Source organism: Onychostruthus taczanowskii, unplaced genomic scaffold (assembly GCF_017590055.1).
Source record: "Onychostruthus taczanowskii isolate IOZ18803 unplaced genomic scaffold, ASM1759005v1 scaffold73, whole genome shotgun sequence".
Lineage (NCBI taxonomy): Eukaryota > Metazoa > Chordata > Aves > Passeriformes > Passeridae > Onychostruthus > Onychostruthus taczanowskii.
In genome coordinates, this window is record NW_024505118.1 from 3,684,891 (window position 1) to 3,708,534 (window position 23,644).

At 42.2% G+C, this 23,644-nt stretch overlaps 1 protein-coding gene across 2 annotated transcripts; it reads left to right on the forward strand.

Annotated features, from left to right (window-relative positions):
- Positions 1-1,184: 1,184 nt before the first annotated feature.
- THAP12 (THAP domain containing 12) lies at positions 1,185-19,253 on the forward strand. 2 transcript variants are annotated; one of them, XM_041422353.1, is made up of 5 exons: positions 1,185-1,589; positions 13,316-13,436; positions 14,946-15,053; positions 16,024-16,060; positions 16,315-19,252. In XM_041422353.1, the coding sequence occupies exons 1-5, from the start codon at positions 1,501-1,503 to the stop codon at positions 18,258-18,260; spliced, it is 2,301 nt and encodes a 766-aa protein (XP_041278287.1). In that variant the 5' UTR covers positions 1,185-1,500; the 3' UTR covers positions 18,261-19,252. The 2 variants fall into 2 exon arrangements, with proteins under 2 accessions (XP_041278287.1, XP_041278286.1); XM_041422352.1 differs by lacking the exon at positions 1,185-1,589 and adding an exon at positions 1,985-2,800 and having other exon boundaries at positions 16,315-19,253.
- The last annotated feature ends 4,391 nt before the right edge of the window (positions 19,254-23,644 follow it).

The following is a 23,644-nucleotide window of genomic DNA, read 5'->3' on the forward strand; positions in this document are numbered from 1 at the left end:
CTGCAGAGTAACAAACAAAAGAAAATAAGACAACAGAACACCACTATGACCTCCATGTCCACCCTATGCCTGGTTTTAAAGCAGAGTGTAGCATATATACAGACGGGAAGCAGCCCCAGGTGAAGGCACACCAGCCCTGCCCTGCTCCATTCACCCCTCTGTGAGTTTCTTCAGGGAGGGAAACTAAGGGAAACTTAGCCACAAATGATCAGAACTGTAACAATGAGGTTGGCTGGCTGGAGACCTGTGGCTGGTAACCAGGAGCTGTGAGCAAAGAGAGAGGGGAAACCAGTTGTGGAGTTAATGGGGGAATGGGAGGTACTGTGCTTGGAGAGTGGGGGTCAGATGAGAAAACTATGAATGGCTGCAAAGACGTGAATGAAGAAAAAGGGATAATGTGGCAGGAGAGAGCAGGAAGACCAGGCTGATATGAGTAAGTTGGACTGAAGAAGAAAGAGCTGTGGAGGAGAGAAAAGTGCTTGTCTGTACAAAAAATGTTATGATCTCCCTTCTACACTGGGTTTTGGAGTAACACACGCATGCTGTGACATGTGCACGGACACTTGGTGTCACACACGAGCACATGGCATCACATGCCTACACTGGGTTTTGGAGTGGCCACGGTGTAACACACGCATGCTGTAACGTGTGCACGGACACTTGGTGTCACACACGAGCACATGGCATCACATGTACAGCACAACACACACACGTGCTGTAACACAGACGTGGCATTACACACACGGTGTAACACATATGCACATGCCGTAACACACGATGCAACACACATGGTGAAACATGCACACGGGGTGTAACACAGCCACACACACAGGGTAGCTGTGTCACATGGCGTGACAGACACGTGGTTAACAAATATGCACATGCCGTAACACACACGCACACTGGGTAACGCGCACGGCATAACCCGTGTGCGCGGCGTTAACACACACGGTGAAACACGCACACGGCATAATGCCTGGACAGCGTAACACAGCCACACACACAGGGTAGCACACACGGTGTGATGGACACACATGGTTAACACACACACGGGGTAGCGCGCACACACACGGGGTAGCGCGCGCACACACACACGGGGTAGCGCACACACACACACACGGGGTAGCGCACACACACACACGGGGTAGCACACACGGTGTGATGGACACACAGGGTTAACACACACGGATAGCACACGCACGGTGGAACACACACAGACCTCCGACACCCCGCGCATGCGCGTCCCCGCCGTACCCGCTCCTCGTGCGCACGCGCAAGGCCGTGCCCGCCGCGGGCGCGCGCGGTGCAGTGTGGGAAGGAGGTGGCCCCGGCCCGGCGGAGCGCGGCGCTGAATCCTCCTGGCCGCTCACAGCACTGTGGAGCCGCTTCCCGCCCTGCCTCCCCTCCGGCCGCCGCCACCTCCTCCTCCTCCTCCTCCCCCCCGCCCCCCTCCCGCCGGCCCGCGGATTTAAAGGGGCAGCGGCGCCGGCCGGGGGAACCATGCCGAACTTCTGCGCGGCGCCCAACTGCACCCGCAAGAGCACCCAGTCCGACCTGGCCTTCTTCCGCTTCCCCCGCGATCCGGCCAGGTGAGACCACCTCGGGAGGGGCGGGCTGGGGGAGGGACGCCCGGCTCTCCCCCTCAGGCCCCGCCGGCGCCCAGCGCTGCCTGTCTGAGGAGACATCGTGCCGGAGAACTGGCTCCCTTCCCCCTGCCCGCTCTGCTTCCCCCGCGCCTCCCCAGCCGCGCCTCCTTACCCGCGGGGCCGGCGGCCGCCCGGACCTCCGATGGTGCCTGCGGAGGCCGCGCTCGCTGCGGCGGGGCGGGGCCCTGGGACCCTCCGGGCTGTGGCGGCGGGTGCGCCTGCGCCGGGACGGCGGCGGCGGCGGCTGCCGCCCCTCGGGGGAGTGGTGGGGACGGGAGCGGCGCCGCTCCGGGATGCGGCGGGAAGAGGGTACCTGGCCGAGACGGGGTGGGCGCTGCCTGCCTGTGGGCAGGGTGCGGCTGTGCGTGAGGCGGTGCAATGGGATGTATGGCTGTGAGAGATGGGGGGCAGCTGGAGGGCTCGGCGAGGGGAGCCCTGCACTGTGAGGGGCCCGCGCAGGCTCAGCACTGGTACAGGCAGTGAAGGTCCATCAGTGGTGCTCTGTTTATTAGATGCGGTGCTGCACGATGAGGCGTGTGCGTGGCAAGTGGGACACCCCTGCGGCGGGGAGGGACTGTCACAGGATTGCTAGGATGGTAGCAAAGCATCATGACCAACAGCAGAGGTGATGGGAGAAATTCCCAATAGGTGAAAAGCAGGGGTGGTGTACTGGTAGAGCAAAAAGTGTGTGAGTGAGACACAGTGAAAAATAAATCACGCACTTAGACGTAGAAACCCCCATGTGAAGGTTCACCCTTAAATCAAGATGACACTCTTAAAATACTTGGTTTAGCATGATGCTCACAACATTGAATGGGGCACAGACATAGAGCAATACCAGTTACTCTTTTCTAACAGTTGGTAGTTAAGGCTGGGTTTTTCATGATTTATACATGATATTTACTATCTTCCTTGAAGCTGCTTGACCTGATTTTTGGAAAAATCAAAACCCCATGGGAATTATGCATATGTAGTATTTTCTAAGGAAACAGACCCTCCAAGCAATTTCAAATGAAGATACAAAAAGCTTATATAGGTAGTAGCTGCTCTCTCTCTAAAGTTGTACTTTTGTATATGTTATGAAGTTCTCCTGGATGAATGCAAGGCCTTGCTGTAAAGGCTATCCAGACCTCCTGATGTCTAGTACATGCAAGGTACTGTAATACAATCCATATTCCATATGCTTTTGCTTTAAGAAGAACTGAAATCGAAGTGCTTGTTTACCTACTCTTATTCTGTCATTTTCATGATTTGCTCTTACTGTTGTCTCTTTCTACCATCTGTCCTGTGAGACCCTTAAGATCTCACACAAAGGAATATCTGCAGTTAGTGTGGAATTGAAGAAAATTGGCACTGTCTGAGCTTCAGTCTTAATTTGTAAGAGGTCCATGCTGTAAAATGTGAGTCACATCAAGCTGTACAGAATTCGTCAGTAGATGGCAGTTTACTGTATGAAGAAAATACCCTCTTGAGTTTATAATTTCTTTATGGAAGGACATTTTGAATGAGTGTTTTCCATGGTAGCAGTGCAAAAAGGTACTTAAAGGTGTGTGACTTTTCATTTTAAAGATTAAATTTTTTAAAACTCTATTTTATAAACTCTAGGATGGTTTGTGTTGGAAGGAACCTTGAAGCTCATCTCATTCCAAGCCATGGGCAGGTACACCTTCCATTAGACTGCCTTTCTCCCAGCCAACCCTTGGAACTTCCAGGAATGGGGCAGCCTCAGCTTCTCTTGGCAACCTATGGCAGGGCCTCCAAACCCTCACTGTAAAAAATTTCCTTCATATATCTAACCTAAATTTCCCCACTTACAGTTTGAAGCCATTTCTCCCTGTCCTGTCACTACAGTTCCTGATGCAGAGTTCCTCTCCTACTTCCCTGTAGCCCCTTCAGACACTGAGTTTGAAGCCATTTCTCCATGTCCTGTCACTACAGTTCCTGATGCAGAGTTCCTCTCCTACTTCCCTGTAGCCCCTTCAGACACTGCAAGGTGCTGGGAGGTCTCTGCACAACCTTCTCTTCTCCAGGCTGAACAGCCCTGACTTTCTCATTCTGTCTCCACATAGGAGATGCTCCAGTTTGCCAGCTTTGTGGACGTGATCCAACATTTCCATGTCTGTCTTTATATTGGGGCAGACTGTACACAGTATTTCAGATGGGGTCTCACAAGATGGGCAGGAGGAAGGAGAAACTATACATAAACTGTTTATAGCATCTTTGTACTCTTAAAAACAGTCAGTGACAAAGACTATGTTCTAAGTTCTCTAGAAGTTCCCCCCCTTAATATTTTACAACTTTCTGTCCAAAGTTGATCATATATTCTATTTTACCAAGAGCATTTAGAGACTGATAAATCCGTGCATCCTTTTGGTTTTACAGACTTGAGGGTGCTTTATTCTGTGGGTTGGTCTACAGTAGTCTGTGGATGGAAATGAAAATATGTTCCTTGTACTGCTTGCTCTCACTTTTGTAGGTCAGACTGGGATGGTGAGCAAAGTGCATTGTCCCAAAATGTTATTTGCCCTTCACAGCTTACAGTGGGAAAGCTGAAAATAAAGTTGTTAAAATACATCATCCACTACTCATTTGATGTGAGAATGGTGTATCCAGTTTCCTTACCTAAAAACTTACAGCAAACAGTATATGGCAGTATATGGTCCTTCCTATTTAACTTCCAATTTGGATTTTACTGAAAATACCTTAGCCAATCCTTCATCTCCAGATTGTATGTCATGTAGCTGTATTTTGTTTTAGTTATTATTTTGTGTAAAGTTGTCTCCACCCATTTATTTTCTAAGAGGCTGGTCCTGGATATAATTCTCTGCCAAACACTGTTCCTGTTGATGACCACACCAGAGGCTGGTGAGAGTTATTTCCAGTATCTTGCCATCCCATAGTACTACTCCTAAACTCCAGGCCATTTTAAATCTACCTGACTACAAGTTTGAGCAGTTTTATTATTTCTTTGTTTCACAGGAGCCTTTGGTAGGAGCTGGACAGTGTACTAAAGTGATTTCTCTTGTAAGCTTGGTGGCTTCCAGCAACACTTGTATTTCAGTTCCATTAAATACATTCTTTTCTGCTGAAGTAAAAGAACCATGGTTCCTTCAGTAGCGTAGATGTATGACGCCCTCCAAAAGCTTATTTAGAATTAGTGCAGTCACTTGTTAATTACATCTCCACCAGGCTGCTCTTCCTAATGCAAGTCAGCTCAGCCTCAGCGGCATTCACCAAGGGTTGTAGAGGTTCTGCTTTAAGCACCTCTAAGTTTCTCATTCCTGTGTAGCCTGTGTGTCATTTGCCATTCATGGAGGAGGATCCATTGGAGAATGGGACTAGATCCAAGTTCTCTAGAGACTGATCGTGCAGATCTCCCTGTAGGTGGCTGAAGTGAAACACTACCTGAGCAGCTACAGTGTACAGAAACACTACATCATGATGCAGCTCACTGTTGAAGGGAATGGGAAATAAAGTTGTGGATTAAAAAAAAAAATCTCAAACTAATATGGGTATTTAAAATAATTTATTTGCAACTGTATGCTCTTTGTGGGGATGATGCTTGTGAAGCATGTTTAAGAATCATGTTGATTTCATGTATACATGGTTGTTGGGTGACTTGGACCTAAGTTTGCTCCTTTTCGAGGTAATTGCTGTTTCTGCTTGTTGCAGTGTGTTGTCACGGTGTGCCTCAGTCTCCCAGTCCGTCCCCTGAAGTTTCCTTCCCCAGGTGGTGTGTCAATCACCTCTCCTTTTCCCCACCCTTGACCCCTGTTGGACACTGTCTATCAACCCAGAAATTCCAGAGGGCATCGAGTGATTGGCAGGTTCAAAGGATGCTCTCCACCCCCTGGGGGGCCATTGGCTCACCCAGGTGTCCCTCTCACCTGAGACCCCCTCCCCCCATACCTGGTTGGTGCTCCCTGTGTTCCCTCCCCTGCCCCTCTCCCCAGGTAAAAGGACAAGCACACCACGAGGTGGGAGTTCTGTGGAGTTGTTGCAGGATTCAGAGGCCATGCAGCCCGAAATAAAAACTCCGGATTAAAAACTCTCCATCAGGACCCACTCCTTCCTTCACCATCGCCTTAAAGGTTTCTCCAGCTCAGGGAGGCCTCTTCTACCAACAAGCTCCGGCCCGCAAGCACTGGAGCTCGGGGCATGCCCGGACTTGTCCCCACGTGCCCAGCTGCAAGCACAGGTACTGGATAGCGTCTCTGGGGAGCAAACTCCACAGGTGCGGCTATTTGGTCAGCAGCTGGGACCAGACAGACCGAGGCAGTCCCGTTCAGTAATACTGGTAAACCACAATAGCTGCTATTGCTTTTAACATAGGAATTACTCCCTGCTGCTGCAGCATCCCGTTGAGTTGAGTAATAAGACTCAGGGCAGTCTTGTGGATGCAGGTTTTGCATAAGGACTTCACAAGCTCCATAAGCCTGTCTTCTCATGCAGAAATAGTTCAAAAGGCCTTGGAGTAATCTGGCAATCCCAATGCCAGAGTCAAAGCTAAAGCTCCTTTTATAGGTTGGAAAGCCTTTTCTGTTTTTGAACCCCATTGCACAGGCTTCCCATCCTCTGTCTTGGTACTGTTAAGGAATCCATTCAGTGCTGGCAGCTCAGGGGCAGCTGCAGTGCCAGCTGCAGATGGAGCTCTGGCGGCAAGAGCCAGAAGCAAGAGGCACTGCTGACCCTTTGCACAGCAGAAGGGCACAGGGACCTGTGGCACAGCCAGGCATATGGACACTCCAAGACACTGCAGGAGCCGACAACACCCAACTTTCCCACACTCAGACTGGTGAGAGGACTTGGACTTGTTTGGGTTCCCTCCTTGGATGCACCATCTTGAGCTGTGATTTTGTAACTGCGCTGTGATTGCAATTATTTTAAAGATTCATATGACTGAGATTGTGCTATGGGAAACCTGGAGTCAAGCCACTAAGGAAATCTGCTCTGACTGTCAGAGCTGCCAAGGGGCCTCAGTCCCAGCTCAGGTGGTGCAAGTGTGTCTGCCAGAGTGGCTCCTGGGTGGCCCAACAGGGAATTTTCCTTAACAGTACCCTCTGCCAGTGATTCACTGAACTACTTTACCCCTGGTATATCCAGTCTGCTGTATCTTTCTATCTTTAAGAAATCCTTGCAATTGGGTTTTTATTTGTTACTGGTTGAGTCACCACAACCTGGTTACCGTAGCCTGGACCTCTCCTGGGTCTGCTAATCTTTGTCCTTTTATTAATATAAATCCTAAATATTTTACTTCCTGACAACACAACTGAACCTTAAAAAAAGATGCGCAGTGGCCTTTTCTTGCTGAAGCAGTGCATATACAAGTAGTGTCTTTCAATCTTCATAAGCCTTGATGGGAAGTAACAAATCATCTACATATTCTACAAGTATCAATTTACATGGTAGTTTTTTACCTTACTATTCCATTGCAGTAGGTTGTCAGCATTCTCTGCATATTTAATGGACCTAACTCTCTACCTCCTGAAGACCATAACGAAACTTTAAAGCATTTTCTTTTATCTACTTTTTTTAAAAATTTTTTTTAATTAACTGAAGTTTTTTCCTCTTCTTTTTGCTGAAGTGGCTGTATAAAGTCTTAGGCAACAAAATCCCAGTTTCCTGCTCAGACAGGATGCTTTGCATATCTTTGTCCTGGATAAAAATGAAACTGTGTCCTCAAAATTAATAATGTTGTTTCAAAAATTAAAAAGATAACTGAGCTGCTAAACTGAGTCACAGGTGATGCTTGCAATTTATGAATAACACCATATCTTCTTGAGACAACAGCAGTTCTCTTTATTCTAGAGAAAGTAATTTACCATCTTCTTACCTATATAAACATACATATCTAAAATATGCCTTAATAAATATACTTAAAAACCATACACAAAATTACCACCATTATAAGCAAGTACTAGTCCACAGAAAATACCATATTTGTACAAAAAACAGTGTTTCACCTGATGTGCACTTGCTGGAGAACCTGCTTTTGGCAGGGTACATCAACTTGACACCCTGACAATCCATCCAAATAGCTACAACTAAATCTGAATTCACAAAAAGGATAACTTTTCTGCAAAACAGGACACAAATAGCACACATTTTGGAGAGGAGCATTCCTCTACAAGCAGATCTTTCCAATTCCCCCTTTTTGAAGGGAATCTATATGCACATAATCATATTAGAGTGAGCAATTACTTCAGCTGGTGTTTTATGTGCTCTCCAGAAATATGTTTTGTCTGTGAACCAATTGCCTGTTCACTTGCAAGAGAAGAAAATACTTTTACAACTAAAAAAAGATAGTAAATGAATTCTTAGGTTAACATTTTTTGAAAGAATCACTGTATATTAAAATGCTGTGGATAATAATTTTTAATAATTTCCTACATAATCTTCAAAATGTGCGGGTAGTGGCATGAATCATTATTGTAAGAGTTTAGGTTGTTGCATTTTGGTTTTGGGGATTTTTTTTAATAGAAACAACTTTGCTATTAGTCAGTCTTGCTTTCTGAACCAGGTTTAGCTCAACCTTTGAATTATCCCCTAATATTCACAAAATAAAGTCATAGAATAAAATCACAGAGTCTTCAGGGTTAGAAAAACCCTCTGTGATCATCAAATCCTACTATTAAGCCAGCACCACCATGTTCACCTCTGAACCATATCCTCTAGTGCCACATCCATATGCCTTTTGATGACTACCAGGTATGGTGATTCCACCACTTCTGTGAGCAGCCTGTTCCAGTACCTCACCACCTTTCATTGAGGAAATTTAGCCAACCTAAACCTCCTCTGACACAACTTGAGGCTGTTTCCTTTTGTCCTGTCCCTTATTCTCTGGGAGCAGAGCCTGACCCTCACCTGGCTGCACCCTCCTGTTAGGGAGTTGTGGGGAGCGAAAAGGTCCCTCATGAGCCTCCTTTTTTCCAGGCTGAGCCACTGCAGCTCCCTTAGCTGCTCCTGGTACTCCAGACCCTTCCCCAGCTCCATTCCCTTCTCTGGGCACACTCGAGCACCTACATCAAGATTGCAAGGACCCCAAAACTGACCCCAGGATTGGAAGTGCCTCACTAGTGCCCAGCACAGAGAGGCAGTTACTGTGCTGGGCCTGTGGCCACACCATTGCTGGTACAGGCCAGATGCCCTTTGCCTTCTTGCTCCCCTGGGCACATCTGGGCTCATACTCAGCCACTGTGGACCAGCACCCCCAGGGCCTTTCTAACAGGCAACTTTCCAGCCGCTCTGCCCTAAGCCTGTACCTCTGGGGAGGGTTGTGGTGACCCAAGGCAGGACCAGCGACCCCTAGCCAGCCAGTGGCACAGGACTTCCAGGACTTTGTTAGGCACGAGGTCAGTACCACTTCATAGCCTGCAAACACTAAAGCTGCTTGCATTAGGTGTACTCCTCAACAGCAGTGGTGTAATATATTGCATTGAGATGGCTTTTAATTTGTGCCAAATATATTGCAACGAAGGACTTGTGTAACAGTATATGGTATGCATTAGTTGAATACTGAAAGATTTGATAAAAGTTAATACAAATTTTATTCTAAGATCTTTCTAGTTGCTTCTTGGATAATACCATGCAGAGCAACGTAGCCACATTTCTCTTCACAGAGAAAAGCAAGGCACAAATTCCCAAGGATATTCTGGGATTCACATTCTCTAAACCTCAGAGAAAGGAAAAACAATTCTTATCTCATTTGCTGTGCCTGTGTTGTGCCAAAATAGAATGCAATATGGAGATTGTTTACCCAAAGTGATGGTGTTTTGTTTCCTTGGCTTATCAGGGCCGAGTGTGTGTGTTGGGACTGTCGGCAGACAGTCACGAGTTGAGTGCAGTTGAGAGCTTGGCAGATTCAGTTTAGATGTAATATAATACAGTATAGAATAATATAGTATAATAAAGTAATTAATTAGCCTTCTGATATCAATGGAGTCCTCCTCATAATTTCTCCCTGCTTGGGGGTCGCTTTGATTACTGTAGAGCTATAGTGGGTGATCTCAGGCATCTGACTTCCTTTTTCTTTGTTATTCCATTCCTCAGAGAGTGTTCTATTTGGAACCAAACTCACAGTGAGACTGAAGGGCTGAATAAAAACTCAGATGGAGTTTTCAGGTTTGAGTTCAGTCATATAACCTGTCATCTCCTTTTAGTCCTGTAGCTACCTGAGAGAATGTCAACATTTCAGCCTTTGCCATTAGAGCTTCCTAAATTTCTAGAACTCTGGTTGCTGACATGCTGCTCCAGTGGGTTGAGAAGCTTGGTGCCCATATCTGATCCACAATATGAAAGGGGGGAAATTTAGATTAGGTATTGGGAAGAAATTCCTCCCTGTGAGGGTGGTGAGGCCCTGGCACAAATTGCCCAGACAAGCTGTGGCTGTTCCATCCCTGAGAGTGTTCAAGGCCAGGCTGGATGGGACTTGGAGCAGCCAGGTCTAATGGAAGGTGGAACAAGATGGGCTGTAAGGTCCTTTCTAACCCAAACCACTCTAGGATTATGTAGTTCAGGTGATTCTTTTGGATCAGGTGCTCAGGTGACGCCTTAAAGAACCTAGAAATAAAACAACATACCCCAGAGATAGTATTAGTATAGGAGGCAACACAAAGGCTGGTCTTCATTGGAGGCCTCCAGGGACAGATGTGGAAAAATACCCACGAAATGCCCACCCCCCATTGGGTGAATACAGTTTTAAAAGTTTAGCAAATCAGCATAACTGAAAAAAATCACCAGTTAGAAACATAAGAGGTGATGCCATTTTCCTTAGTCCAATCTTCTCTGAATCCTGCCCATGTCGTCCCCCCACCTTCCTTAGATGAGAACTAAATGTTGTTTATGAAAATGTGTCTTGAAGAGCTGTTTTTTTGGCCTTGGTTCCCAGACAGAGCCAAGACAGGATAGAGGGCCTTGGAATGTCGTTTTTTTTTTCTGCCTAGGGAAAAGGTAAGGTAAAGTAGCCACAAACAGAACAATAGGCTACAAAGTTACAAATATATGTGTAAGAATACAGGGAATGTATAAAAGAAAACAGGCAAGTTTTTTTCTGCCTAGGGAAAAGGTAGGGTAAAGTACTGGGAAAACTAGCCACAAATAGAACAATAGGCTACAAAGTTACAAATATATGTGTAAGAATACAGGGAATGTATAAAAGAAAACAGGCAAAAATCATTGGGCATCACAGGCAGTGTTTACTTCAGCACAAAAGGCAGCAGCCACAGCCAGTTTTTGTGCAACTGCTGAAGAACTTTGTAAGGGGATGATGCCTTGAGAGGCCACCTAGAACAGAGGCTAGACAATGTTAAAGGAATAAAGCAGGTATTTATTAAAAAGGCCTTCAAAGAATACACCTTTGGCAGTACAAGAGCCTGGCCGAGACTACACCCATGTTGGACAACAGGTCACATGTTTTCACACTTTTGTAAGTTTTGGCGCATTTGCATATTAGGTTAATTATCCAATTACAGCTTCAGGTTATGAAGTCCCATCCTCCAGATTGCTCTCCTCAGTTTGCTGTTGTTTATACTTTTTGGGCCTGAAGCTGCAAAAGTGTCCTTCTCGGGCTGGAAAAGGATTGTGTGTCTAATTAAACTGTGAGGAGAGCTTCATAGGAAGTTCAGAGTTACATACTAATGCAGTACAGAATCTGGATAATATGAAAGTTAAAACTTAAGGCATCAGGAAAGGAGTATTGGGTGGTTAATGAAATCTGTGTGAGACTCATTTTTGAGTAAGCCCCCTCTGAAGAGCTGGTGGTATCTCTTGCTGTCACTCATTGGTCTGATCCTTGACTAATACTAAGTACTGCTTAGTACTTACTAAGTACCTGCTTAGGTTCTTTGGTTGGCATTAACATGGGAGGGCAAAGAATTCAGGCTGATGTTTGCCTGCCCTTGCCAACTGTGTGCCCGTTCTGAATGTATCATTCCTGCCACCGGTTTGCCTCAAATCACATTTCCTGCCTCCTGTGATTGCCAGGAGGTGATTCAGGGGAGTTAACATAATGTAAGGAGCTCTGGCTTTGCTCCCTCTCAATGTTTGTCAGCTTACCTGAAGCACTGAGAGAAGCAGGTAAGACCATGGGGTCACGCTCTTTCTCTGGACTGAAACCCTCCCCACTAACTGTAGAGGAGGCTGATCAGTCTCTGTGAACACATTTAATGAGTTGTTTAATAGTCGACACCTACTGGGAAAGTCTGAGAGCCAGAGTCAATATAATTTACACACTACAGGTCTCCCACTTTAGAAGAGTGTTTATATCATTTGATTAAGTGAAGAAAGCTGCCCTGTTCTCTTTTTGGGGTGATTGCACTGCCAAGACAAGAGTGCAAAGTCTGTTGTGCCAAAAAATCAGATTTTTTAAAACACTGTTTTCTTTCCTTTTTTAAGTTGTTACTAAGCATACTCTGTATGGATCTCCAAGAGCACTATTAGAAATGGTTTTGATTTATGGCATTTGCAGTCACTGTTACTTTAATATTTTGCATGAGCAAAAAATTGAGATTTGCAAATGGTTCAGCCAGCAGAGATCGGAATCAAAGATTCCCCTCTTTCATTTGCACAATTGCCCTTCACTGAGCTAAAGTAGAGGTGAATCCAGTCAGACCTGTGATTTCCTCATCTGGGCTGCCCACCAAAACATCTGACAAGACAGCCTTTGTTCTTATATTGTTCAGTAATCACGAGTTGTTTTTCTCCCTCCTTACTGCTAGAAACAATAATTTCATGTTTGCAGTCAAAAGTGATAGTGAAATTGCTTTCTTCTAACTTCTAGCAACAGAACAAGTAACTTTGTTGCTCAGAGAGTGATGGTGTATACCCAGTTAGGGAAAGCTGAAGCTGACTACTGCATTTGCATCAATTACTGCAAGTGGTTTACTCACCAGAAGAGACAATGTCTTGCATACCTAAAGGTTAGGAGTCCTGTCAGTAAAGGAAATACTTCTTTATCTTTGTGGTATGTCTTGGAGAACTAATCCAAAGCAAAAGTAAATACATGTAAAAATACAAATCCAAGGAGAACTTTCTTTGAGTGTGAAAGCACTGTCTGTGGAATGGTTGCTTTTCTATTGTTATTATTTCACTTTCATAAATCTACTCGAAACTCCCCCAGTGACCACAATAAATAAGAAGAATACTATATTTTGAAGGGAGGTGGAAAAGACAGCTATCTTAAAACCTGCCTAGAAAACGTTACGACTTTAGACTACAAGCACATCTCTTTGGTTTTTAATTTTTCTTTTTAAAAGCAAATTCTTTAGAATTAAGTAGTTAACATTTCACGAGCAACTGCGCTACAATCTGCTCTCTGTGTGTGCGTGACAAAGGCAAGAATATATACATTAAGGGAAAAGACTCCTGAATTTGATGGGGTGATGTTGAGTGGTGAGCAAAAGCAGAAAAAGTAGTTTTTACCAAAATTTGATGGGGTGTTCCAAAGGAAGGTGTAAGGAACTTTCCCGAGCCATGTATCAAGGTCACTCGCACTCGGGCTCCAGTTTTGAGTATGGTTTGAAATTGTAAGGGATTTTGTTTTGTAAGGAACTTTCCTGAGCCTTGTATCAAGGTCACTCGCACTCACTTGGGCTCCAGTTTTGAGTATGGTTTGAAATTGTAAGGGATTTTGTTTTATCCTAAGATTATCTAATTCTTCTCCTTACGTGCAGATGTCAGAGATGGGTAGAGAACTGTCGAAGGGCAGATTTAGAAGATAAGACTCCAGATCAACTCAACAAGCATTACAGATTGTGTGCTAAACACTTTGAGACTTCTATGATATGCAGAAGTGTAAGTAAAAACAAGCATTTATTTACTGCACCTTGCAAAATGTGACTGACATTTTTCACCAGAATGCTGCCTTTTAATCTTTCAGCTCCTGGGTAACTTGTCCCTAGGAAAATTAATTTCTTAGTCTTAATTGGGATCACTGCCATTGTCTGGGGCTCCACACAGGCTCTCAGCCATTGAAAATGATAATGAAGATGAACAGTCAGAGGAGAGAGAAAAAGTGGTGCTCCTGGAGTTCAATGTACTTGTTGAACACTGTCCTTCACTGCAGTGCTTTCCTCGTTTCACTTGTTTCACTAGAGATTACAATACTATATAAGTTTATTGGGTGTAATTTTGCATATCTCTAATTATTTAAACTTATTAATGTCCTGTTCCTGAAGTGTGTACATGGTGTCATTTGGTTAAATTACACTCTGTTGTGGCCACAAGATTTAAACACTCTTCACATCTGACAAGCTATAATTTCCTGTTACATTTTCATCCAGCTAAAGTCAAGGCACTGTTTTCTGTTAATGAAGTAATAGCTTTCAGTTCTTTTTGTCAACAATATTATTTTAACAGCTTGCTTAAGAGTAGGAAAGGGTAGACTTGGGACTGTATCAAGTTTTAATTTCTAGGCTGAATTTCACTATGCTACATAACCAAAATGGATCTTTTAGTTATGAAGGATAATTAAAATACGCAGGTCAAACTCTGAAGTTCTAGTGGTATTACACATGATGAGGTCTCTAATTAGCCAGCGTCCCTGAAACATATGAAAATTGGAAGCAATTATGACTCTGAAAGGAAACACTATGAAACTGGGTTTGTTTGAAATGTATTTCTATCTAATGACAAGATGACATCAGTTACAATTTTGTACTTAGTAGAAATTAGCCAGTATAGGCAACACAGGTTTACAGTATACCCAAATATAACATTTTACTTCAAATATTTTTTTAACTGGGAGCACTTACATAATCATCTAGAAGTCTTTTCTTGTTTTTTTTTTATTCACAGATAAATTTTCCCTCAATATGATCTTACACAGTAGTGCTTGGTGGACTTCATAGTTCTACAAAAAGAAGCAATTGAACATTTTCACAATGAAATGTTTCTAGAATTATGAAATAAGTGATTAAACCCAAAACACAATAGTAACAAAATGTTTTCTTTCTGATGCATAACTGTCTTTTTATCCAGAATGTTTGTTTTTTTACAAAATCATAATATTGCAGTAAATTAAAATTATTGCATCCAGGGTCTTTGATATAAAGATAATGGGGACAAAAAAGAGGATTTGTAGTTTGGATTGGAGTTTTCTGTAATATTTGTCTTCCTATTTTCAGTGTTCTCTTGATATCCCTGAAATGTAAATTGCATCGCTTACCTTTCTCTTTGGTACCATCAAAAAGTCAAAGTGCTTTAGAATAATAACATAAACAAGAAAAGAAGGAGAGAAAAAAAAAGGGCAGTGTCTGAAATGTCTGAAAGAATTCCCTAGTTGAGATGTTTGTTTCTTTACAGAGCCCATACAGAACGGTTTTACGGGATAATGCTGTGCCAACTATATTTGATCTTACAAGTCACCTGAACAATCCCCACAGCAGACATAGGAAAAGGATAAAAGAGCTGGTAAGTTTTTAATGTAAAATTATTGGTTTATTATTAAAAGAAAAGATGACAAGTAAGTTAATGTGAAATTTTTATGCAAAAATGTAAAATAAAAATATTTAGCCACTTGAGTGTTTGTATTTTCTGTGCTGCCTATTCCTGCATCTTTTTTGTTGATTGTAACTTAAATGCATGATAAAAATTTTATCTAAGGAAATCTTGAAGAAATAATCTGGAAAATTAAATGTGTTGGTCCAGAGCTGATACTTTCATCCAAATCAATTGTATAATTTTCTTTTCCTTGTTACTACAGTGCCACCTGAACACAACTGAAGCTTGATACCCCAAAATTCCTGCTGCATGTTGATTGTGGTCTTTGGTTCGCCCATTTAACTTCTGAAATCTGAATCAATTCAGACATGCATGTTATAGCTTATTGTTGTGAAAAAATGATCCATGGATAAAACCAAGATTGAGGATTTTTTTTTGTGGGATTGTGTCTTGTGTGTCATTTAGGGGAGAAAGTGTCTCCATGGTTATAAGTATACTGACAATTAAGAGGAATTCCACTCCTAATCTCTGTTTATACTTGAAAAATTGCAGACAATTTCTAAATACTTCTTTGTGAGTTTGGTTGCATCTGTTGACTGAAAATGGAGTTAAAGATACTTCTGTCTACTGGCAGCACGTTTCCAAATTGCAATAGAATCTATTTACTAATAATTATACATATTGAAGAATCTCCTAATACAGCTGTTCTCATGTAGTTAGTAGATACATGTCATGGCTGTAATAAACTACCTCAAGAAACCTCCTCGTGTTAGAATTTCTAGCACTTTTTGGCAAATGTTAACTGGTCTCATCTAGTATTTGTATCTGATCTTGAGATGTTAATATTTTAAGGTCACGTGTTAGACACTGTCAACAATATTTTAAGGTCACACGTTAGACATTATCAACTATATAAATTCTTTTTGTTTGTTTTTTTAAGAGTGAAGATGAAATAAGAACATTGAAGCAGCAAAAGAGTAAGTGATCAAAATAATTGAGATAATAACTTTATTTGCTAAGGCTGATGAGGTAATGCAGGACTCAAACTATTAGTTTATATATAGCAGGAGGATAATTGAGTTCCTTCTTGATTCAGCCAGCCAGTCTAAATTGTTTCCAAAATACTAATTTCCTTTTAAACTGGAAACATTCTTCTCTGGACTCTGGTAACTTAAAGGTAATGGACAAGTTATATTTTATTTTTGACACTCACAGTGTTTTCATTTTGTAGTTGATGATGCTTTTGAACGGAAACAGGCAACTCCAGAATCAAATGAAAACAATGAGCAAAATACTGTCTCAGAGGAAGGAGGGGAAGAACAAGAGGAAAAAGCTGTTCCCTTAACACTGGAAGAAAGAGAAAACAAAGATTACCTGAAATCATTATTTGAAATTTTGATCTTAATGGGTAAACAGAATATTCCATTGGATGGCCATAATGTTGATGAACTTCCAGAAGGTATTTTTACTTCAGATAACTTTCAGGCTCTACTGGAATATAGAATAAATGGTGGCGATGAAGTTCTGAGGAAACGATTTGAGATGACTGCAGTCAACCTTGAGTATTGTTCAAAAACTCAGCAGAAACAAATGCTTGAGATCTGTGAAAACTGTGTTAGAGAGGAGACACTGAGGGAAGTAAGAGACTCGCACTTCTTTTCTATTGTCACCGATGAAGTAGTAGACATAGCAGGAGAGGAACATTTGCCAGTGCTGGTGAGGTTCGTTGATGATTCTCACAATCTAAGAGAAGAATTCATAGGGTTTTTACCATATGAGGCTGATCCTGAAATTTTAGCTGTTAAGTTCCACACAACTATTACTGAAAAGTGGGGTCTAAACATGGAGTACTGTCGGGGTCAAGCCTACATTGTCTCCAGTGGATTTGCTTCTAAAATGAAAGTTGTGGCTACAAGACTCTTGGAAAAGTATCCACAAGCTGTATATACGCTGTGTTCCTCATGTGCCTTAAATGTTTGGCTGGCAAAGTCTGTTCCTGTTGTTGGTGTTTCCATTGCATTAGGAACAATTGAAGAAGTTTGCTGTCTTTTTAACCAGTCTCCACAATTACTAGTAGAACTGGACAACACAATTTCTGCTCTTTTTCAGGACAATGATGAAAAGGGTAATGAGTTAAAGAAGATCTGCCGTTCTCACTGGACAGGCAGGCATGATACTTTTGAGGTATTAGTGGACCTCCTGCAAGCGCTGGTACTGTGCTTGGATGCTGTGAGCAGTGACTTTTCTGTCAGGTGGAACAACTTCATTGTTGGTCGAGCATTTGTACTTTCAAGTGCACTAACAGATTTTGATTTCATTGTCACTATTGTAATTATGAAAAATGTTCTGTCTTTTACAAGAGCATTTGGAAAAAATCTCCAGGGACAAACATCAGATGTGTTCTTTGCAGCTGGCAGCTTAACAGCAGTATTGCACTCTCTGAATGAAGTGATGGAGAATATTGAAGTTTACCATGAATTTTGGTTTGAGGAAGCCACAAATTTGGCTACAAAACTGGATGTACAAATTAAACTCCCAGGAAAATTTCTCAGGGCACAACAGGGGAACTTCGACCCTGATATGACATCAGAAAATTACTACAAAGAAATCCTAAGTGTCCCAACAATAGAGCACATTATTCAAGAATTAAAAGATATTTTCTCAGAACAACATTTAAAAGCTCTTAAATGTTTATCATTAGTGCCCTCAGTCATGGGACAGCTCAAATTCAATACGTCTGAGGAGCATCATGCTGACATGTTCAAAAATGACTTGCCCAATCCAGACACACTTTCTGCTGAGCTTCACTGTTGGAGAATCAAGTGGAAGCACAGAGGAAAAGATATTGAACTTCCAGCTACTATTTATGAAGCACTTCACTTGCCTGACATAAAGTTTTTCCCTAATGTTTATGCATTGCTTAAAGTCTTGTGCTTACTTCCAGTGATGAAGGTGGAGAATGAGAAATACGGAATAGGACGAAAGCGCTTAAAGGCATACCTGAAAAACACCTTGACAGGGCAAAGGTCAAGCAACCTTGCTTTGCTGAACATAAACCTTGACATAAAACATGACTTAGATTTGATGGTGGACACTTACATTAAACTCTATCCAGATAAAGTGGAATTTCAAGACTGTACTCCTTCAAACAATTCTGAAGTAACAGATGATGCCTAACGTTTTAAGCTCTAACCAATCTATTGAAACAGCTTCTTCTTAATTAAGTTTCAAAGCTGGGGAGAAAAACTGGTGAAATCTTAAAAAATCACTGCAATTGTGTTTTCATTTTAGGCCTTGGACTGAACAAGCTGTTGTCAAAGACCTAAATTATGTGTTATTAGTCCATACTAAATGTGTTTGGCAAACAAAATCAAGCCTGACACAAGCCCATGCCCTTGGCAGAGGTGCTTTCTACATCTGATTGGCTTAACTAGGTGCTCGTTTACTTTATTGCGTCGTGAAAAAAGTACATTATGATTGTAGATCTGATGGGGCTGTTACATATTCATTGATTAATTAGGATAAGAAAGAAATTCAGACTATTAAAAAGAGTATAATCTATTTCAGTTCTGTTACTTAGGATTTTTTTAAAAAACCCAAACTTTTAAGAAGAAGTCTTTGATGTATATTTAAGTGGCATTTTGGAGAGTGGATTCAGCTATTGCACGATCCCCATGCTGTGGACAGGTCTCGGTGTAAAGTGAATGTCAGTGATATAGGGGTACGTTTATGGTTTTGTTGGAAGAGTCAACCTCTTTAATCTCTTGATGACTGTTTACATTCCTTTGTGTCAGACACAAAAGTTTTTTCTTTAGGCTTAACAGGCATGGCAGGAGTATTTAAGTTCTTAAAAGACAATAAAAACTTAAAATTTATTCCACAAACGTTTAAATCTGTTTGCTCTGCCCCAACTCTGATGCAAACACCATCCATCTTATAGTATGTTTATTTGTAAACTCATTCTGGAAAGATTAAAATAAGAGTTTGTTGTTTGTCTAGAAGTAAGATTGGAAATATTGCTGTTATTTTTGGTGAGAATGAAACATTTTTGTACAGTTTATGGAAATTTAAAATAAAATGTGAATTGCTTTTTACATAGCATTGGATTTCCTAGTAAAGCTGTGCCTCAAATATATTCTGTAAAGGTGCCTTTTTATTTTAGCAATTTTTATTTCATTGTTTCTGCAATTCTAGTGAGCGGCATTTTCTGAAGACAGAGGAAACTGTGTGATAGTACCACTGATCTGCATGTTCTGCAAGGTTTTTTAAAGTATTTTGAGATAGCACTAACTACAGTGCTTTCATTGATAGAAGTTCTGACAATCAGGCAGAAATTAAATTTGAAATGGTTCAAAAGTAAAGTTTTGCAGCTGTCCTGATGCATGACAGGTTTATAACTTATTTATCAAATCAAATATCAAAAATCAAATGGCTTGGGCTGGAAGGAATCTTAAAGCTCATCCATTTCCACCCCCTGCCATGGGCAGGGACACCTTCCACTAGACCAGGTTGCTTCAAGCCACGTCCAGCCTGGCCTTGAACGCTTCCAGGCATGGGGCAGCCACAGTGTGTCTGGGCAACCTCTGCCAGGGCCTCACTGCCCTCACAGCCAAGGATTTCCTCTGCTATCTAATGTAAATTTCCTCTCTTTTAGCTAAAAACCATTCCTCCTTGTCCTGTCACTACAGTTCCTGATGCATAGTCCCTCTCCAGCTTCCCTGTAGCCCCTTCAGACACTGCAAGGCGCTGGGAGGTCTCCGCACAACCTTCTCTTCTCCAGGCTAAACAGCCACTGCTTTCTCATCCTGTCTCCATATGGGAGGTGCTCCAGTCCCATTACCAGATTCATGTCCTTCTTATCTTCTTATCTTAACTGAAATTGCAGTACTTTTATGTACTTCACAGTTGCAGTGAGAAAGGTCCCCAGCAACAGCAAATTGAATGATTCTAAATAATATGAGTTCATAGTGCTCTAATGTAGTCAAAACAATAAGATCAAATTTGGAAAAAAACCCACCTTTTCTAAATATTATCTTCTCTTTCCAGTAGTATTTGTATATGCTTTCTGACATACTTTCATGTTATTGTAATTCTTGTCTCAATAGTAAAAAGTGTTTTAGCTAATAGCTTTCTCTGTTCCTCTCAATATATGAAAATAGCTCCCAAATCTTGGTTAATGCTATAAAAAACCATTTTAAAATTAAAAGTCATGTGGAAAATTGGCTCTTTTTAAAGATGAACTCAACTACAATTTTAATAAAATAAATTAAAAAAATATTTCCCATCTTGGAGTTCCGAGTTCCCCTGCTAAACACAGCAGCATGGTGGTCATGACGACAGAGGTCATGAGCCCTGTGTCAGTAAAGTCAACTTGGATGAGCCCAGGCTTACAGGTGCAATCAGAGAAGGAAAATTGATATCCAGTACCATAGAATTGGCCAAAAGAGCTGAAGACTGCTTTCTGACTGTGTAAATCAGGCCCTTCTAACCAGTGTGCTGAGACAAATTGAAGAAGGGAAGTGCAGTAAAACTGTGCTTAAGTTACTGTCTGCTGGAGCTCAGCTGAAGACACATGTGCTAATTAGCTGGCTCAATCTTTTTGTTTTGAACTGCCTTGCACAGAGATATTTAGCTTGTCTGTAATAAATCGGGAGCTCCTGATTTATTACAATTTGATTTGTCCTGTTGGTGAGGAATCTCTTGATTTTTTGATACCTATAGGAGTTAGTCTGAATAGTGATGATTTGGTAGGATGCTGAAAACTAAAAGATGGGAGATTAAGATTAGATGTTGGGGAAAATTCTTGTCTCTGCGGGTGGTAAAACACTGGCACAGGTTGCCCAGAGAAGCTGTGGCTGCCCCATGCCTGGAAGTGTCCAAGGCCAGGTTGGACACGGCTTGGAGCAACCTGGTCTAGTGAAAGGTGTCCCTGCCCATGGCAGGGGGGTGGATTGAGATGGTCTGTAAGGTCCCTTCCTACCCAGGTCATTCTGGGATTCTGTGATTGGTCTGTGATGAGGAGGAGCAAAGGCATAGCAGGTTGCAATGATAGGTGCCCCTTCAGCAGGAGAGGTTTCTGTGGGGGAAAACAATTTACTGAAACGACAGTGTTTCCCATCTGATTTCTAGGGGTGCACAGAAAGAATGCAGCTGTAGTGTAATCCAGTTACACAATTTTGCTATAGCAGGTCTGAGACTGATAAAAATGTGTCTGAAATTGAAACAATCACTAAAGATAAAAGTTCACTTTGTTGAACAGATTCTGGAGACAGGGAATTACAGTTTTTAAATAGTCTGTCAATTCAGGGCAGTATATATTTCCAAGGTGTATGTGAGGTATTTTGGCCCATTCTATGTAATAATGTAATTGGTCTGTTAAAATTAGTGTAAGTATTGCTGCTCAGATATAATTTTTAGTGAAAGTAGATTTCCATAGCTGCTCAGCCTATCATGCTCTGTGAAAGTAATGTTCGTTTTAATAAACAAAATGTATTTCCTTTTCCCATGCACAGAATTCCTGCTAGAAACCAGTATTGATACTTGGAAAAAGAGCATGTATCATTTTGTCTCCTGTAGTGTTATTTCTGTCGTTATCTTCAGAAACCCTATATCCACTTGTTCAGGTGCCAAGGTTGTGCTGTAAAGAAGTGGAGGAGCAGAGCCACTTAAGGATTCTAGACGCAACTGTTCTGTCTTCCACAATCACTTTCTGTGCAACAGTGCAAAATCTCAGAGTGGCCAGAAACATCCCACTTACTCTTAAGCAGAGGAAAATAAATATTTTTATTGTATGTTTCAAGAAACAGCCACTAACCTAGAATAAAAATAGGTGGTATCCCAAAGAAGCTAAGTAGTCCATCATTTCCAGACCTGTTGTGCTCTCTACTTTCCCTAAGGAAAACAGTTCCAACAAGGAATAGGAATCTCCCCAACATTTTGCCTAAATGTAATTAGTGAGACATCAGAAAAAAAAAAAAAAAAAAAAAAGAGTTGGAGGTTTTAAACACATCTACAGCAGTTTCAAAACATGTGCATGCTCTTTATAAGCTTTCTTTACTTTGAAAAATAACACTGTTAATCAAATAGAATTCAATGTGCATGTTCTGTGACACAGTAATTGTTCATTTAATTTTTGCCATATTGTGCAGTATTTCTAATTATTTATTTTCCTGCAGCACACTTGCTTTTTTCTAAAAACCATGCCTGTAGGCCTTCTGTTTAAGCTGGCAAGAGTTATCCCTGGAGGTGTCCTTTCGGTCAATGCGAGTACAAGTGCAGTTTGTTCAGGGAGATAGAGAAGCAGCAGTGACAGAGCAGATGTCCCTGTAATCCCCTATTCCTCTGTTTTGTAGTGTCCCAAAGTTAAATATATCAGTGAGTAAAGTGGCCATGTGACTGCCATGTTTTCTAGTTGTAGAACTTGAGGTGAAGAGTAGATGACGGCTGTTAGCATCCCCCAAGTCCACCCAGGCAATACATCAACCTTCCTCAAACCCTCACAGGCTCCAAAGAGCAACACTATAATAAAAATATGTTTTTCAAAAATAGTTTATATAAGCACCTACTTGGGTGCCTTCTTGCTGTGATACCATGCTCTGAGCCTGGCACATGGAGTCCCAGCTGGAGCCCAGGCTTCCCTTAAAGCACCCAAGAGAGGGGCCTGTGGCAGCTTCAGCTTCAATAAAAGGTGCTAAGAAACACTGTTTACATTTTAAAATGAAGACCCCTCTGAAAGCCAGTGCTGGAGGCAGCTCAGCATGTCTGCCAACAGTTTCAGGTGTCTCATGGCATCTTTTTCACTGAGAGGGGACCATGGAGTCTCTCATCATCTGTGGCAGTCTACAGTTGGAGCTGTAGACTGCTAGGATCACACACACCACTGTTAGAGTGAAAATTCAGCTTGTCACTTCTTCAGCCAGCAAACAACTGAGGATCTTGGCAAAGGAGTGTCTTTCCTTGCCCCTGGAAGAACCTATAGATCAGCAAGAGAATACCTTTTGCATGACCCCCAGACCACAGGGTGATTTCTTAGCAAGTAGATTCTGGCAGCCAAGAGTCTTCAGAATCTGTTGTCACCAGGACACAGAGATTGAGGGAAAGAACTCACCAGGACCTTGTTGTTTTTGTTTTTTTTGTTTTTTTTTTTTTCTGTCTTACTCCTGGAACACCACTTCAGTCTTTATAGCTGTTTCCTAGTTAAGCATTTCCTGGAAGCTCCTACTGTACACAGACACTTCTGTACAGTAAGCAGTTGCTATCTTGGTGAAAGAAAGATACTTGGGAACTACTGGAAATGGATTTGCGTCATTAGAGAAGTGGGAGAGGGATGGGGAGAGGTCAAGGGCACCATTTCATTGGTAGAGTGATGCTGGAAGCTGGTGTAAATTCTGTACCAGAACAAAAATGGAGTCCTGGTCTTCTCCGTCTCCACCTGCAGTGGTGTCAGTCCTCATTCTTTGCACCCTTCAGGCAGGACACTCCAGTAGAATCTGGATGCAGTTTCCCATCTGAGAGTGCAACATTCCTCTTGGGAAACTTCAAGGAAAGAAAAGTGCTGAAAA

Bases quoted from the DNA above. Each gene is read 5' to 3' on its own strand.
- THAP12 (XM_041422353.1), top strand. From the start codon at position 1,501: ATGCCGAACTTCTGCGCGGCGCCCAACTGCACCCGCAAGAGCACCCAG. The intron at 13,437-14,945 runs GTAAGTAAAAAC...GTTTCTTTACAG, and splicing joins CTTCTATGATATGCAGAAGT to AGCCCATACAGAACGGTTTT. The intron at 15,054-16,023 runs GTAAGTTTTTAA...TGTTTTTTTAAG, and splicing joins GGAAAAGGATAAAAGAGCTG to AGTGAAGATGAAATAAGAAC.